Source organism: Ictalurus furcatus, chromosome 14 (genome assembly GCF_023375685.1).
Source record: "Ictalurus furcatus strain D&B chromosome 14, Billie_1.0, whole genome shotgun sequence".
In the NCBI taxonomy this organism is placed as follows: domain Eukaryota; kingdom Metazoa; phylum Chordata; class Actinopteri; order Siluriformes; family Ictaluridae; genus Ictalurus; species Ictalurus furcatus.
In genome coordinates, this window is record NC_071268.1 from 15,952,190 (window position 1) to 15,971,340 (window position 19,151).

Consider the following 19,151-nt stretch of genomic DNA (forward strand, 5'->3'; position numbering starts at 1 on the left):
TTGTTCTATCAGTTCATATTTCGGATTTATGCTGATTTGAACACAGCCGTTTGTTAATAACTTGTCACCGCTGTTTAACCAGTATGAGCTCCTTTAAAGTGTTATGCATTATTATCTGCTGTCAAATTCGATCATTACCCAATCATAAGTGTTTGCCTGAGGCAAAGAAACAGAGGGGCGTGTAGCATGCATTTGTGTGCGAGGGGTGAAGATCGTGCATTGTACAATAAGCCACCCACAGCGGCTTCCCAGGGTCCCTTGCGGCATTCGGGGGCCCACATTTTGCAGAGTAACAAGCTGGTAATTCCTCCCAGTGCGATCAAAGACCTTCACTCCAAATGAGCTCTTTATCCTTCACTCCTGCCCTTCCTGCCTCCCCCCTCCTCTTTCTCCTGCCTCATTCCTAAATTCTACATAATCCCACCAGCCACAGCTCTCATTATTACACACCCTACTGAGCACGGAGTCGGTGTAAGAGGCCCTTTCACACTCAGACTTGTGGTATATTTGAAGAGCATGGTTTTGGTCCTGTCAGTCAGATTGGAAGTATCCATTGTTCATCGCTGCGTTCTTTCAGTTCCTACTTCCTGCCATCCAACACAAAGAGGTAAGCTTAACTTCAGTGTTTCACAGTCATTCCTACTCAGACTCCTGCACATCATGTTTACTGCTGGGTAGAAAATAGCACACTATAAAGAGAGAAAGTTCCAAACTCTAAAAAATATTATCCTATGACTATACAAATAGAAGAGTACAGCACTCCTCTGTGCTATCTCTCTATAACTGTGGCTATAGAGAGACAGCATATATAAATATGAAAAAGTTTTAAAAAAGTGACTGTGCAGTGTAAATATATTTCACACCAGCTCTTCACTGTATATATCCCAGGGCTACAAAGATAATCATATTTTAATTATGACCATGATTTTTATCTTCCTTGATTAAATGGAACTCACTGAAGTCTGGGAGAAAGACCAACGCCTGAAGCTTCATCCTCCTCCTAGTTAACTGCCTATAAATTTCTATCTCTCTTTTTAGATCCTCATAACGGAATTTCTGCATGTACCCCCTCCCTATCTCCTCTCAAATATTCAACAACTATTACCCAAGACTCTTTTATGGGAGGTCTGGCTGTCTTGTGCAAAGCAGAAGTTGGCCAGAACTCCAATCTACATGTTCTGAGTTCTCCCTCCATTAGAATTACACAATCACTCCATCCATCCATTTTCCATACTACTTATCCTTATACTACTGATCACGAGGGAGCCTGGTGTAAGATGGTCCCAGGGAACTCAGGGCACAAGGTGGGGGACATCCTGTATGGGGTGCCAACCCATCGCACACACATCTACTCACTACAGACAATTTGGAAATGCCAATCAGCCTACAACACATGTCTTTGGACTGGGGGAGGAAACCCCCAAAGCATGGGGACAACATGCAAACTCTACACACAGGGCAGAGGCGGGATTTGAACACCCAACCCTAGAGGTGCGAGGCAAACATGCTACCCACTAAGCGACCGTGCCGCCCCATAACCAATCTTTATATTTAATTCAGTTCCATTTAATATACTGTATATAGAAGCCAAATGAATAAGCCAGGGTAGACAGTGGCAAGAGAAAAAATGCCAGCCAATATTTAGAAGAAACGTTGAGAAGAACCAGAATAAATAGGGAAGCCATCCTCTTAAGGGTAACACCTGATATTGGGATAATAATAATAATAATAATAGTATTATAAGAAATAAAGTTTGTTTAAAGTTAGATATCAGTTTTATTGATGCTGGTGCATTCAATTGCAAGATTCTCATACATATTTCTCAGCTGTATGTTTGGTTGCATATTTACTGTATGCACATTTACTCTGTTTATCTATCTATTTTGAGTCTAATTGTGTTTATGGCAACATGGTTGCAGAACAGCTCCAGGGTCCCAGGATTCAATTCTGAGTCTGTAACACTGTCTGTGTTTATATTTTCTCACCCCATTCATGTGGGATTCCTTTAGGTCTTCTGGTGTGTCCCTCCCCCCCCCCCCCCCCCAAAAAAACATTCTGGTATGTGGATTGGCTACTGTAAATTGCCTGTAGGTGTAAACGGGTGTTTGTGTATGATGTGCTGGGATGGACTGTTGTCACATCCAGAGTGTATTTTCACCTTACGCACAGTGTTTCTGGGATTGGCTTTGGAACCATCACAACCCTGAATAGGATAAAGTGAAGATAAATGAATAAATAATTGTGTCTACATTTACTTATTAGTATATAAGTATGAAATAATACTTATTTCAATTTAATGATTAAAAATTAGAGGAAATAAATATTTATAATGTATGATCTAAAAAGGAAGTGAGAAAATAAAGAGCAGTAAGCTATTTTATTCCTTGGTTCAGAAGTACACACATGGACGCCAACTTGGATCATCAGCTTTAGGGCAGCTGGTATATCTAAGGTGAGCTCTCACCGACTGAGTGTCCTAGCTTCTCCAATACGAATGGGAATAAGATGTCTCCGTTCTTCTACAAAGGATTCAAGACCTACCTTTTCACACATCTGGGATTACACTGCAGTGAGTGACAGTGCCACATTAGCACTAGCATTAGTCTTTAGTCTTTCCAGTTATGAATCCTTACTATGTTTCTAAGAACTCTATCATTGTGCCTTCAGCTGTTTATACCTATTAATAAGTTATAATGATCATTTTAGCCATTGTCATGAAGCACTGGTATATCTTGTTAAAGGTTACTGTCTTCATGACCTTGTTTAGCTCAGCACAGCAGAGACCAGTGTGCCTCACTGAATACTGAAAACCCAATCAGGAAGAGAGCTGACAGAAAAAAAGTGTAGCAATACAACTGCCTGAAGGGCCTATGAGACTGCCAGCCAGGCTACTGCCCATAAAAGGAGGCTGGTGCATGCTGGGAGAGCAGATGATACCTTCTTTCTTTTTGTCCTTGAATATCCATCACACACCCACTCCATCTGTGTTTTCATATCTGCTGATGCACAGCTTATGCGTGAAACACATAAATCAATTATGTATTTTTTTTAATGAGGCATTCATAAAAAACTTAAATGAAGATGATTTAAAAGATGTAATTCTCTATAAGATGTTAGAGTTTGTTGCAGTTTTATCAGGGGATGAATATTAGCAGGGGGAAAAAATCAACTTAGAAAGAGCCAGGTCACTTTAGGAAGCAGCTGTGCTGTGAAAGATAAGCGTTCCGCTCTGTCTCTTCTCTCATTCCCACTGGATTCTTGTTAATTTTTCAGTGTTATCTCAGCAATGCTGGCTATGCAGCTCTATTACTAGGTAGCATTGGAAAGAGCACTAGATGAGATGATTCATCAGCTGATTAATGATGAAAATGGAGGATTTGCAGGTACAATCTCAGACACTCGCCATCAACTGCTGGTGTGTTCACTGAAGTGTCCTGATATACAAGTGAATAAACAGCCGTGTCCTCTGCATGGCCTCCACAGGATACACTGCTTGTTTGACACGAGAGGAGTGTGCCAAATTTCAATCATCTTGCCAAGCCTAAGACCTTGCTTTTCATATCTGCGTCAGTGCCACATTTCTCTCTCTCTCTCTCTCTCTCTCTCTCTCTCTTTATCTCCCTCTCTCTCTCTCTCTCTCTGTCTCTCTCTCTCTATCTGTCTGTCTGTCTCTCTCTCTCTCTCTCTCCCTCTCTCTATCTGTCTGTCTGTCTGTCTCTCTCTCTCTCTCTCTCACTCTGGCTCTCTCTCATCATCTTTCTCTCTTGTCTATTAATGTCAAAATTCTGCCCAGGCATATTCTCCTCAATTCAGACTGATAACGAAATGAGCAGAACTGACAATCTTATATCATATAATAGCAAATAGCTCAGACCTCTTTCTATCACCTCATTCTATTCCTTTCTCCTGGTCTATTTTCCAATTCCAGCTCTCTTCTATCAGGAAGCGGTATGTCATCTCGCGTGTCTATTTTCACACAATGTCATGTCACACGATGTCATTTACCGAAAGTCGGCCACTAATAGAGCTTCTGGACTGATAAAGTGAAAACCAACCTTGGCATTAAGGTTTAATGTGAGCTAATGGGCTGGTGCGATGGTCAGCACTTACAATAAATGCATTAGTCACTTGCAGAAAAGGCCAGTTAGGTCCTAAAGGCCTCCTGTTTATAGATGGTAATCATTATTTAATGAGATGTAATAATGCTGAGCAGATCAGTCTTTGTTGTGTACTCCATCCATTTATAGACATGAAGGCTGGGGAAGATGTTACATACCATTAGATTGCACTTAATGGCATACATAGTAGGGATGTTCAGATTACATACATAATGTCGCCATGTAGAGCTGCAGGAATATTAGGGGATGTTGATTCTCAAATGCCGAATAATTAGCGTATACATTTGGAGACTAATGATCTGTAAAGGGTTACCGTATCTCAATGACACTAATTCATTTTCCCTGGAAAGATAGTGTGTGGCCAAAAATAAGAACTTGTAAAGTGTAGTTAATTGGTTAAGTCTGTTAAATTTAAAATACTATACTTGAGTTTTTCTTTAACCTAATACTTTTGGCTACATTTCAAAAGAAAAATCTCTACTTTCCACTCACTAGGCTTCAAACACTACAGCAGCACATTTATCTATAATCATATATTTGTAAAATTATAAGGTGACTTTCTGGCATCAGGTAGATAGCATCAGGTAAATTCCTTACAAATCTCAACTTTAACAGCAAGAATTAGATCTAATAACTATCGCTTTATATTTATCAAGGTTGTTTTTATGCTTTTTTAATGTTTTCATCCTAGCCAACATTTGACAGCCAATGGTTCCCATGTCATTTCTTAGTGAAATAGACACTAATAATATCATAATATCAGTACTTTTACCACCTCTGTGTTAGAGAAAATAAAACAGATTTTTTTGGTATACAATTTGACTCCTTTGCAGTGAAAGGCTTGCATCCTTGCAGTTAAAAACACGAGCGACTTTGTGAGTGAACCAGTGAATGAAGCACTCTGAACATCATTCTTATCATTGCTAGCATTCCTCAGACATCAAAAGAATCCACTGAACTACTGAAAAGGTAATTTACTTCACTTGTTGTTAATTGCTTGTATTCATGACCCCACAATCCCCTCAATATAGTTTGAAGAGCTCTTCCTAAATGTTAACATCTAAACCAAAACTATTTGCAGGTGGAAAAGGCAGATTCATGAAAAGATAAGATGTAAGGTGTCAGGTGTCTGTGGCTGCTACAGATCATATGGCTTCAGGTATTTTGCTTTATCAGAAGAAAGCTTTCATGTGATTTGGAGCTGTCTAGAGATAACATTTAGAGATAACAAGAAAGAAATAAAGCATTTTTTTGAAGATGAACTGCTTTTATTTCCAACATTTTCCTCCAACAAGAATTATTTCATTGTGATTAAAGCCAACGTACATTGGCTTTTTAGCCACATTAAGATAATCATTTGCTCATCATATTATGGCTGTGTAGAACATAACATACCATCACAAACCATCAAAATATGATTAAACCTTAAACACTTGCTTTCATTAGTGACCCGGGACATCATCCACTACCTTCCCTCTCATAAATTTTTGGACATTAGACCTCCACCTTCTTAGTATTACTCAATCTATTTGTTATCAACAATACAACAAGAAAAAATAAAAAATTGTAAAATAATATCCATCCATCCATCCATCCATCCATTTTCTATACCACTTATCCTACAGGGTCATGAGGAACCTGAAGCTTATCCCAGGGAGCATGGGGCACAAGGCAGGGTACACCCTGGACGGGGTACCAATCCATCGCAGGGCACACTCACATACCCATTCATACACACATTCATACACTACAGACACTTTGGACATGCCAATCAGCCTACCATGCATGTCTTGGGACTGGGGGAGGAAACCGGAGTACCCGGAGGAAACCCCAGCAGCAGAGGGAGAACATGCAAGCTCCGCAAACACAGGGAAACGGCAGGAATCGAGCCCCAAAACCTGGCGGTGTGAGGCGACGGTGCTAACCACTAAGCCACTGTGCGCCTGTAAAATAATATTTTTTAATTATGTTCTGTATAATAGAAAAAAATACATGTTTTCTGTGGTGTAAATGATTGTGTGAATGTGAGTGTGCATGGTGCTCTGCAATGGACTGGCATCCCAGCCAGGGTGTATTCCTGCTGTACTCTCAGTGTTCCCAGGATAGGCTCTGAATTCACCCTGACCGTGACCATGATAAAGCAGTTCCAGTCAATTTCCTTTATTTACCTAGGTTGAGAAGCCACTTGTAGAGCAGAGGAGTAGCAGGAGGTAAAAACTTCATTCAATAAACAGAGCTGTTGATTATTTATGTGTAGAAATATGTGCTTCAAAAAATGTCAAAGAACCCGACTTAGAGTACTACATTGCAGCTACTAAATATCACTACTAAATCACTGTTTTACCCCTGATATTTTCTTTTGGGAATTGATTCTCACATAATAACATACATGATATACTTAACCAGAAACTTTAATATTTGTAATGAAATTGAGAAACTGAAATTGTGTAGCACTGAACCTCTTCTTATGCACTTTAACCTGCTACCCATCTCACATAGAAAAGCTGTAAAACAGAATTACAGGCAACAAACCAAATGAATGTAGGGACCCTATTCTGTGATAATGGCAAAAAAAAAAAAAAAGAAAAGAAAAAAAAAAAAAAAAGCATCTTGAGTTATTGTACGTCATGTGGCTGCAAGCAAAATGTGTTGAAATATTGTTATATTATAGCCATCTCACATAAGCAAATGTTGTTTCCCGTGCAAATAAAAGGAAAATATGTTTCCCATTTGTACATATAAATTGTCAGTACAAGTCATTTGGTATGTCAGTATGTAGGTTGCTATTGATATATTGGTACGGAAATATCAGTGTTAATATCAGCCTCAGTATTACTTTGTATCGGACTGAAAAGAGAATGAGTTGTATCGCCTACATATAAACTGTACCATGGTTGTATGTAAATAGTTGTACTATTTAGGAGGCTGATATAAACTGTATATTAAATGGCATAAAATGCATAAGCACTAGTAATGTACAGTGGCAAGAAAAAGTATGTGAACCTTTTGGAATTTCATGGTTTTCTGCATAAATTTGTCATAAAATGTGATCTGATCTTCATCTAAGTCAAGGGTATTGACACATATGATGTGCTAAAATAATAACACAAAATAAATTCTGATCTTTCATGTCTTTATTGAGAACAACCAAAAAAAACTCATAGTGCTTGTGGAAAAAGTATGTGAACCCCTGAGTTAATGACCTCAAAAAAACCTTTTTTTTTTTTTTTTTTTTTTTTTTTTTGCACACCTGGAGTCTCGTTAAGAAAATGAGTTTGGAGCTGTGGACTACAGCTACTTTGACTGATAAAAACCCCTCAAACTTTTGGAGTTTGCTCTGCACAAGAAGCACATGCTTACGTGAGCCATGCCTCGCCAAAAAGAGCTTTCAGAGGATCTATGATCAAGAATTGTTGATTTACATAAAGCTGGCAAGGGTCACAAAGTGGTTTCAAAGACTTTAGAAATTCACCAGTCTACAGTTAGGCAAACATTTTACAAATGGAGACACTTCGGGACTGTTGCTACTCCACCAAGAATTGGGCACCCAGTCAAACTGACACCAAGAGCACAACAAAGACTCATTAATGAGGTAAAGAAACAACCCTGTATGACAACCTATGAGTTGAAGGCATCATTGGAACTGGCTAACATCTCTGTTCATGAGTCTACAATACGTAAAACATTGAACAAGCAGGGTATCTATGGTAGGACACCACATACTTTTTCTTGCCACTGTATGTAGGCCACAGTACCATGTAATATTTCCAGCACAATCATGATATCTGGATAATATATTAATATTCATCTTATAATAATTATAACAATAATAATGATGGATACTTGTGTAAACTATTATGTATGAAGGAATACATTTTAATTGAGGAATTAACTGAGGAAGGATGGCATGCTGGTGCAGTGTGTAGCGTTGGAACCTTACAGTTCCATGGCCCCCATGTCAATCTTGTTTGTGTAGAGTTTCACATATACATACATACATACATACATACATATATATATATATATATATATATATATATATATATATAGAGAGAGAGAGAGAGAGAGAGAGAGAGAGAGAGAGAGAGAGAGACCTGGATAGATAGATAGATAGAGAGAGAGAGAGATAGAGACCTAGATAGATAGATAGAGAGAGAGAGAGAGAGACCTAGATAGATAGATAGAGAGAGAGAGAGAGAGAGACCTAGATAGATAGATAGATAGATAGAGAGAGAGAGAGAGAGAGAGACCTGGATAGATAGATAGATAGAGAGAGAGAGAGACCTAGAGAGAGAGAGAGAGAGAGAGAGAGAGAGACCTGGATAGATAGATAGGTAGATAGAGAGAGAGAGAGAGAGAGAGAGAGACCTAGATAGATAGATAGAGAGAGAGAGAGAGAGACCTAGATAGATAGATAGATAGATAGATAGATAGAGAGAGAGAGAGAGAGAGAGAGAGACCTGGATAGATAGATAGATAGATAGATAGAGAGAGAGAGATAGAGAGAGACCTAGATAGATAGATAGAGAGAGAGAGAGAGAGAGAGAGAGAGAGAGAGACCTAGATAGATAGAGAGAGAGAGAGAGACCTGGATAGATAGATAGAGAGAGAGAGAGAGACCTAGAGAGAGAGAGAGAGAGACCTAGAGAGAGAGAGAGAGAGACCTAGATAGATAGATAGATAGATAGAGAGAGAGAGAGCTCTAGATAGAGAGAGAGAGAGAGACAGACCTATATAGATAGATAGATAGATAGATAGAGAGAGACCTGGATAGATAGATAGAGAGAGAGAGAGAGAGAGAGAGAGAGAGACCTGGATAGATAGATAGAGAGAGAGAGAGAGAGCCCTAGATAGAGAGAGAGAGAGAGACAGACCTATATAGATAGATAGATAGATAGATAGAGAGAGACCTGGATAGATAGATAGAGAGAGAGAGAGAGAGCGCGAGAGAGAGAGAGACCTATATATATATAGAGAGAGAGATAGATAGATAGATATATAGATAGATAATGTATATCTGTATGTATATTAGATGCTGTATGACTCTATGATGGGAATCCGATCTCACCACCCAGTCCCTTTCCCTAAGCTCCTCCCACTCCCGGTTCCACCCCGCGCCCCCTGTCTCCGGCCCTGCTCGCGCGGCTGGGCACTGAGACAGCCCCCTCCTACCCGCTGAACTAAACTTACCCTTCACGGGGAAAAAACGAAGAAACTGCAATACCCGCGAATATCCGAGACACTGTTGGAAACCGAGGAACTTTTAAAAACCACCCCGAGGTGTTTGGCCCGCGGAGGGGTGAAGCACGGGCCGGCCGGAACAGAAAGTAGGATGTGGGTCTGGTACCTCCTGCTCGGGTCGGGAACGGGCACCAGCTCGGTCGGTGAGTTTCAGCGGTAACGCGACGCAGGCCACACGGGCTTTAAACGCGCCGTAGCGACAAAACTTCTGCACTGTCGCGAGAAAAGTGTCACTTAATGACTGCACACTTCTGCACTGCTGCTGCACTTCTGTTGCGTTTAATGTTCCTAACTTCCACACCGCGTATCGTTAAAACCCACTTCACAGTGCGAGTGTGTGGAACAGTAGCTAGCGTTAGTGAAGGTGGCGGAATGTTACTGTTTCACTACTTCTGAGGAAATAAGCTGTTGAAGAAGCCACTGATGAAGCGGCGTGAACGGGATACGTGTTCTGGTCCTCTGTATGTCGCCGACACGTTTTCGGGAATTTAAAGTTTACACTTGAACAAAATGTTGACTTGTTTTGCAATACGCCGTTGTGTATACTGTGTGTGTGTGTGTATGTGTGTGTATGTGTGTGTGTGTGTGTGTGTATATATATATATTATATATATATATATATATATAAATATAAATATATATAAATATAATATATATAAGATATGTTGACATGTAGGCTAGCAGTACTAATATCCTATCCATGAAGAAATATGGCTCAAGCTAGGGAAGGGTTAATGTGTGTATATGTGTGTATATCGGTGTGTCTCAGAAAATTTGAACACTGTGGGAAAGTAAAATTGTTTCTGCAGTTTAATTCAAAAAGTGGAACTTTCATATATTGTAGATTCATTACACAAAGTGGAATATTTCAAGCCTTTTTTTTTGGTTTAATCTTGATGATTATGTCTTACAGCTCATGGAAATCAACAATCCAGTATCTCAAAATATTAGAATAAAGAATTTATAATACAGAAATGTCGACCTGAGAAGAGCGCTAATCAGATAATTAACTCAAAACACCTGGAAAGGTTTCCTGAGTCTTTAATCTCTGTCTGGTTCAGTACACACAACCACAATCATTTGGAAATCAAGGTCCCAGAGTCTGGAGGAAGAGTGGAGAGAGCAGAATCCAAGTTGCTTTAAGTCCAGTGTGAAGTTTCCACAGTCAGTGATGATTTGGGGCGTCATGTCATCTGCTGGTGTTGATCCACTGTGTTTTCTCAAGTCAAGAGTCAATGCAGTGTCTAACAGGAGATTTTAGAGCACTTCATGTTTCCATCTGCTGACCAGCTTTATGGAGATGCTGATTTCCTTTTCCAGCAGGACTTGGCACCTGCCCACAGTGCAAAACTACTAGTAACTGGTTTTCTGATCATGGTATTACTGTGCTTGAGTGACCAGCCAACTCGCCTGACCTGAACCCCATAGAGAATCTATGAGAGACACCAGACCCAACAATACAGACGAGCTGAAGGCCGCTATCAAAGCAACCTGGGCTTCCAGAACACCTCAGCCGTGCCACAGGCTGATTGCCTCCATGCCACACTTCATTGATGCAGTAATTCATGCAAAAGGATTAAAGCCCCGACCAAGTGTTGAGTGCAAAAGTTAACATACTTTTCAGAAGGTCGACATTTCTGTATTATAAATTCTTTATTCTAATATTTTGAGATACTGGATTTTATTTCACTTTATGTGTAATGAATCTAGTATTTATGAAAGTTCCACTTTTTGAATTAAATTACAGGGGGAAAAAACTTTTCCACGATATTCTGGGTTTTTTTTTTAGATGCACATCTGTGCACTGTGTTAGTAAACTACCTGCAAATATCACAATATGATTTTAATATATCAAATTGTGATATTTGTAGGCATTTTGACATTGTGTGCTATGTATCACAATATTTACTAATACAGTGCCAGAAGAACAGTGGTGCTGCTGTAAAACAAATATGAAAAGTTCAGCGACATTTACAAATATAAACATGAACAGGGAACAAGATGGGGTTAAAACACACCACAGTCCTGTTGAATTCTGGATTCTGATTGGTCAAAAAGTGTTGATTAATTTTCTATAGCAGCATCTCTGAAAGTAGTTCCGGCTGCAAGGCAAATCACAGGTTTAAATTAATGCTCTCATTCTAATACATTATTGTTTCTGTAGTATCAGCTTATTCATGATGACTTGTGTGGTGGATTTAAAATAAAATGCCAGTAGTAGGAACGCCTGCTGGTGACTTGCAGTGATAAAATCGCTGCATGTGTGAACATACTTTTAGATCTGGATCTAGTTATATTATTCTGTTTCCTCAGACCCTCATGTATATAGTTTTACTTCTTCATCTTTTTGTCACAGTTGCTTCTTTATACATAATTTTTATTATATTATTCTATTTTTATTTAAACTTTCTCTTAGTTAATTGTCTATTTTCTTCAATATTTGTTAAATAGTCTGTGTAAGTGTCTAGTCTGTTTAGTATGTTACATGTCATACATGTGTAACATTTTATTATGAGAATTATGAGATTTATGAGATTCTAATTATAAACAGTGCTAAGTAGGACTCCAGATCCTCTGTTACAGTGGCTCAGTTTATTCCTTCTGTGCAAGGCCATTTCCACACTTCTGTCAGTTAATCCTGAGATCATTTAGGAGCTATATTTAGGAGCTATATTAAGGAGCTATTGGCTTAGTGGTTAGCACATTTGCCTCGCACCTCCTGGGTTGGGGGTTCGAATCCTGCCTTTGCACTCTGTGTGTCTTCCCCTGCTTTGGGGGTTGCCTCTGGGTGCTCTGGTGCTCTGGTTTCCTCCCCCGGTCCAAAGTGACTGGCATTTCCAGATTGTCCGTGTTGCGTGTGTGTGTGATTGTGCCCTGTGTTGGGTTGGCAGCCCGTTCAGGGTGTCCCCCGCCTTGTGCCCCGAGTTCCCTGGCTCCAGGCTTCCTGAGAACCTGTGTAGGATAAGCAGTATAGAAAATGGATGGATGGATTATGAATCATGTCAGAGTTAAGCTTGCCAGGTTTGACCACGTGGCCTAAGTGTACACTTTTTGTGACATGGAAAATCTTTGTCATCATGTTGCATAGGTGTCCTATGTCATCATAGGTGCATGCTCTGCAACATTGGACCTGAATCGAGCTATATTTCCCATGGTGTAATTGTATACCAAAGGCTGCAAGATGTATTTGATATGCTAATTAAATTGTAAAAAAAGAAAGAAAAAAATCCATACAGATATATTATGGTAATCAGGATGTGAAGATACAATAACTTTAGACCGTCCATACAAAGAAGAATCTTTTCATTGCGTGTTTTTAAATTTTCTCCAGTTCAGCCATCATAGTGATGTATTTCATTAAAAATGTATAGTGCATTATTGACTGAGAGAAAAGTAGGCCATAATTGTAGAAGATCAGCCATCTTGGTTTCCCGTTTCAGTGATGTCTGGAATCGATTGGAGTGGTGTCTGATTGGGTCCGATCAGCATGGTTGGAGAGTGATATCCAAACCCCTTGTCTTGACAGAGCTGAAATTTATCCGGGTTAGCACTGTAACACATTCCGGCACATATTCCCCTTAATATTTACTAAGCCATTTGCCTCAAAGAAGCGTAGTTGTCTATATTCAGGCCATTTCTGTGGAATGTCATTTCTGTTTGAACACCAGATGAAAGTAATCTGTAGTTTTAACAGAACTCTCACGTTAAAAAGAAAAAGCTTTGCAGAGTAAATTCCTGAACAATAGTATGCGGTATGGTGTAAGGGTTCAATTTGCCTCTAGGACACAGTAATTATCACCAGTGACAAAAGGAGTGAAGAGCATTTTTGTTCAGTCAAAATACATTTCTGACCTTAAGGTAATCGGTTTGATGTTTCATGCCTGTTCAAAGACTCTGAACTTGTCTAATAGCTTTTAAAGGATGCCAATGTTTGCACTCCTCTCTTTGAAAATGAGCCCAGAGTCATTTTGCAATTGATGCTTGCTCGGAGCTCGTATTAGCATTTCAATTTGAAGAGTGCAATGCCTCTCATTACAGTTTCCCAGCCATGTTCCCTAAAAACACCACGTTCTAAACGCCTTAGCCATTTTAACGGTCACAACAGTTACAACAGTACGAGGTGATCTAATCTTCAAGTGTCAGCCGTATATTGTTTTTATTGAGAAAGTAAATCTCTGTGCATTGTATTCTCTGTTGAAGTTGGTGTGCTGCGTTGTATCAAATGTGCACACTCAGTGCTCAGACTTGCAAATTGGAAAGATTGAATTGACCCTTGTCGGAAACTTTTGTTCTTTTGGTATTAATAAGGCGACGTTATTTTTGCCCTCAGCAATGTACCTGCATGATGAGTTGAACAAAGTTAATACCTAGAATGAGAAATTCCCCATTCAGCAACATAACTCGCTTGACTCACCTTTCAAACTCTACCACCAAGGGAACAGCCGATTTGATATATGGGTATATGGAGACTTTATTACTTTATATTATTTAATATTGTTATATCCAGGCTAACAAACTCCACTTGGGACAAACGAATGTGGTAAGAAAATGTGTAGTCTGTTGTCCTAACTATAATAGGATTATTCAGTAGATTGCTTATTGCTGCGTTCTTATTGCTTATATGCCATGTAGAGTCTCGCTGTGCCTGGATTATTGACGAGGTTATTCATGCACAGGGTAACCATTATATTTATTTATAACTGCACTGCAGCACCAAAACACCTCCTTTTCTTAAATGTCTCAGCCTTTGTTCTGTAAAGAATGATATCTGCAGAGGAAAAAAATAAAAATTAGTGCTCCAGTGAAAGCTGACAAGAAGCGATAAAATCTTCATCCAACTTCAATCCCAGCAGAGCCTGAACTCTTGTAATGTATATTAATGTGTCATTGATGTGTTGCATTAATCCATAGAGTCAAGGACAAGGAGATGCAATTAAGGCAGAGATCTGAAAGTAGAAAATGTATGCTTATTGAATTTGTATTGACCATAGCTGCACTGTGAGGTGAGCTTAAAAGGGCAGGCCCTTAAGGTTGGCGGATGTGTCTGAAATCGAACCAGCACACTGTAGAACAACACTAACGGTCTCAAACTCAAGAATGTCTACATGATTCACACACCCTATGTTGAAAAGGCTTTAATCAGTTTGAAGATGTTGCCCTTATCTGCTTTTTGGAGTTTTAATGGGACTCCTAAATACTGTTTAGTTTAAATACCGAGCTTACTGATAGGGTATTTTTACACCTATCAGTCTGTGTTTGAATCAGGAATGTTTAAGGCTGAAACTGTAGTTGTAAAACTCTTCCATTCATTTTTCAGAAAAAGGTCAACCAACCTTTGCCAACTGTGGTTAGGAATCAGAAAAAATCACCCAATCACGGAGAATACAGAGCCAACACTAAATGTTGCACCTCACGGGTCAGTTTAGCAGCTTGCATCTACAAAAAATGCTGCCTGCATCCCATAGTACATGGCAATTTTGGTTCACTTTACGCAGTTGAGTTGATTCAGGGTTGAATCGCTTTCTCGCTGCAATCAAACCACCCTAGAATTCATTTAGAACCAGAACAAGACCTGGCTAAGACTCAGACTCTCAGATCAGTTGTTTTGGTCCAAGTGTGATTGCTGTGTTCCCATCTGTCAAAACAAACCACATTGTTACATTAATGCTGCATATTTGAGAGCACTCTTACAGGTATGGTCAGAAATTTCAAGTCAACATTTTTGCAATGTTTTTTGAAGTTCTCCACACCTTCTGGCAGATTCAATAAAATATCTGCTCAGAGCAAAAACTCAACTCTTTGTAGTTCCTCAGGTTCTGTAAGAAGGAGAGGAAAACCAAATGGTGTGGCCCACCAACACCAAACCAATCAGGACACTGGACGTGCCTCTTGTTGCCTTTCAATCATGTTGCATGTCAATTCAGAAATCTCCCACTCTTGTAGTAGCATCTGGACATTGTTTGGACATTTGTTTGGATTTTGGGTTTTACCGAAATCACAGACTGTACCAGTAAATCATTGTAAAACACCATGTGAAGGCTTCTGCCAAAGCTAAGATTCAGATTCCAGATTCATTGGACGGTTCAGTTTTCTCTGCGTGTGAGATGCACAGAGACTGAGAGCTGTGTATCATGAGAGAGATCGTCTTTGCACTGTCGCAGCAGCTCCGTGAAAATGCCCATATCTGTGACCCTGAACATACACACTGTATTGACTTTGCTATTAATTTTACACGTTCTGAGAGATGAGCTCTGTTTTGGCAGCGCTGACTCTCTTATTGTTGTTTTGACATTCTAAAAGGACATTTATGTATTTCAGCTTTTCTCAGAAATCACTGAGCCTTTAAGCTGTGCATGCTGATTTGAGTCCAGCTGTGTGTGTCAGCCACATGAAAAGCGTAGAGAGAACGGACCGGGCCTCTTACTTCCTCATAAGAATAATGTGAATAAATGTGGGATTGTAGCATGCCTTGGCTGGAAGTGAAATATAGTGGGCTTTTCTACGAGACACAGCAGTCATCTTCCTACTTTAGTCGTAGCGCTGTTTGTGGGGTTGAGCTTGGGATATGGACAAAGCTGTTTTCCCAGCAGTAGCAAGCAGCAGTGTGTGTGTGGGAGGATCGGGATTGTTCATCCATCTCTGTTACCCTGCAAATGCTTTTTATAGAAAGTTAGTGGATCTATTGAACTTCTTTCTATTTCTCTCTCCTTTCGTATTTATCATTTGTCTTAAGCAAAGTGTGCTAATACTGCAGATATAGTGTAGGAGAGTGGGTAGTGAACAGTGCCAAAAAACTGGGTTTCCTGCTGTTACCCCTGTCAGCACTTGCTCACTTTGTGGTGTTGCACCACGTGTGTGCATGAAAAAAAAAATCAGAAACTGCTCTCCTGCTCCACATACTGCAAATTATGAGCAGAGTTAATCAGGCAGATCAAATCTCTGGCAAATGTGCTGTAGTTTGTCAGTGTACTCATCATGTGGTGAGTGGAGGACTTTAGTCTTAAATACACTCTGTATAATACATTTCATTGCTGGACCGGGGACCAAATAATGTATATCCAGACATTTGTTGGCCTTAGATTGAAAAGTTTGTGGACATCTGACCATCACACCCCTATGTGTTTTTTGGACATCACATTTCAGCTTTAATCCCCCTTTACTGTTATAATTATCTCCATTCTTCTGGGAAGGCTTTCCACTAGATGGTGTTGCATGGATGTGAGGATGTGCTTATTCAGCCACGAGAGCATTAGTGAGGTCAGGAGCTGATGATGGGTGAGGAGGGTGCAGTCAGCATTCCAGTTCATCCCAAAGCTCTTCAGTGGGATTGGAGTCGTGGCTCGGTTCAGGCCACTCAAGTTCCTCCACTCCAACCTTGGTGAATCTCGAGTCTTCGAATCTTCCAACTTTGTGGCAGCAGCTTGGGGAAGGCCCACATAGGGATGTGATGGTCAGGTGTCTGTTATAGTTGTTCATCATAGTTTCTGGGTCGGTTTTACAGGTTTCTAGCACATAGAGTTGTTATACATGACTGCTTGATGTGATATTCCTTGGATATATCCAGCTACTGCTAGTGGAAGCACCAAACTGTTACCGGATGAGTGCTACCAGCATCGCCATGTCAGCTGCTCATGTCTCAGAACATTGTAATCTCCTCTTGAAAGCAAACCAGGGAATACAAAGCACGCCCCGTTTTCCTGAAGCAAAAGTCCTAATCCTGTCTGCTCGTCACAGAGTGGGCGTTGTGAGATAAAAATCAAATGTAAAGCTGGTCTTAATTGTTTTAATGCCAGTCATGTTGGCACCCCGAGCCTGATACAAATCAAAATCATCATCAATCTGCTCATTGACTTTCTCAGTTGTTCATCGTTACTTTCACACTCTGTGAATTGGAAAGCTTTATTCTACCCGCACTAATTAGTTGATGGTATTGATTGTGGAACCAGATTTGAATGTGACGTATCAACATTTCTAATTGACTTATCAACGCAAGACAGTTATGGTTTGAGACTGCCACGTTGCGCTTTTTTTAAAGGGGAATTCCAGCTCCTGAGTGCGCAACAGAAAAGCTTTTGTCCGGAGATCATGAGTTTGATTCCCAGCAATGCCACAGCCATCCATGGCTGGGAGTCCAGGAGGGCAAAATTTGCCACATTGTCAAGGGGTAGGGGGTGGCATAGTCTCCCCTATCTCCCACTGTGTTTGTGTTTGGAGCACCAACATCTTCAAAGCAGAGATTTTTTTTTCCAAAAACAGCAGTAAAGCTGCAGGTGTCCTCTAGATGTTTTATGACGTTCTAAAATTTGTGATAATTCTAAAAAATGTAGTAACTTAAATTCAGAAAAAAATATTACTTGGTAGAATTCCTCTTTGATGCACTGAATGGCTTAAACCTTCCAGGAGCCATGTTTGTAATGGACTGTAGCTGTTCTCTGCAGAGATATTCAGCTAATGGTACTGGATAAATATGAATCATGGCTATATAAGGACAGGGAGACGGGTTAATTGGGTGTTTCCCTACAATGAGAGTCAGCAGACATGTTCTAAATGGTATTGGCATTCAGCGTGCTATACATCTAATAAAACATTACAGCTGGTGTGGGAGGGAATCTAGGCACATGTTTTTTGCATGAGCAATAAAGCACATCTTTTATTTAATGTTTAAATGAGGGATGAGATATTACTCACGACACTTTGTTTGCAGCCCAGCCCAGGCTAATCAAATTAGGACAGAACAAATCACTCTAATCATCCACATTACAAAGCTGGATATAAATAACTGATGCAGTGTATATAAAGTGAAAGATCTACACAGTTTTCCATCACCAGAATATTCCTTTGAGACATTTTGTGGTGGAAATGATCCTTATTCCGACCACTAATGAGCTGTAATAGATTCAAACAGTTTCTCAAGCAGCTAGTGAGCAAAAGAGGAAAAGCTGTAGATGTAATCCTGCCATAGGTGATGTTTTTGGGCTGCAGCTCCATTTATTTTCATTTAAGATGGTGCCAGAGACCAGGCCCGTATAAAGGGTTCGAGTCGTGCGTCTCTGTCAGAGCCCCTCCCTCCATTCCTCCACTCCCTATCTGTTAGGACAGATGGCGTAATGGCAGTAGTGAAGAGAAATGAGGCATACCTTGCGCCAAGCGAGCAATTCCCTCCAGCACTCGTCTAAAATGCTTGTCTCTCCATTTTCCGCCATACAAATGTGACATCCGGGCTAAATGGTAAGTGGAACATCCCTGACAGACGTGTAAGAAGAGGCAGGTGTGTCTGGATACTCAGAGCTCAAATGATTTCCATGAATTTGTATTGAAAGAGGGCAAAAATGGGTGAAGAATTGAAGAATTATCTATGGTCCAGTAAGACTTTAACCTGAATCTGAAGAGTAAAAATGGTCAATGCATTTGAAGTGATGTATTTCTAGTGGTTTAACACAGGCAAGTATAACTGTAGCATGCAAAAAAAAACAAAAAAAAAACAACAGCATCCTTGCAGAGACTGTTATGTGGCATCGGAGTCCTACAATTAGAGCTTTTCACCATGATGATGAAATACCTCCCTTTATTAGGAGAGAGAGGCCTGTGACTGATTACAGTGTGATGTCACTGATCATTCCCTCCTCCATCTCACACACACAAACTAATTTGAGAAATGATTCTCCACATATTCACCAAATGTTACCAGTTTTCTACTCTATTTTCTCCTAATTTAATTCTTACCTGATCACACAGCAGCTACCAGTCTGAGAGTTTGAGGGATGACAAGTTTCCACTGAGACGCAGGATTCT

The 19,151-nt window shown here is 40.0% G+C and overlaps 1 protein-coding gene across 2 annotated transcripts in view; it reads left to right on the plus strand.

Moving 5' to 3' along the window:
- Nucleotides 1-9,095: 9,095 nt before the first annotated feature.
- Nucleotides 9,096-19,151, plus strand: part of ldlrad3 (low density lipoprotein receptor class A domain containing 3) — a 94,301-nt gene continuing 84,245 nt past the window's right edge. The window contains exon 1 of one of the 2 annotated variants that reach the window (XM_053640827.1): nucleotides 9,096-9,502. In XM_053640827.1, coding sequence (XP_053496802.1) covers nucleotides 9,451-9,502 — 52 coding nt within the window. In that variant the 5' untranslated portion in view covers nucleotides 9,096-9,450. The remainder of the gene's footprint in view (nucleotides 9,503-19,151) is intronic. The other variant, XM_053640826.1, reaches the window with a different exon arrangement.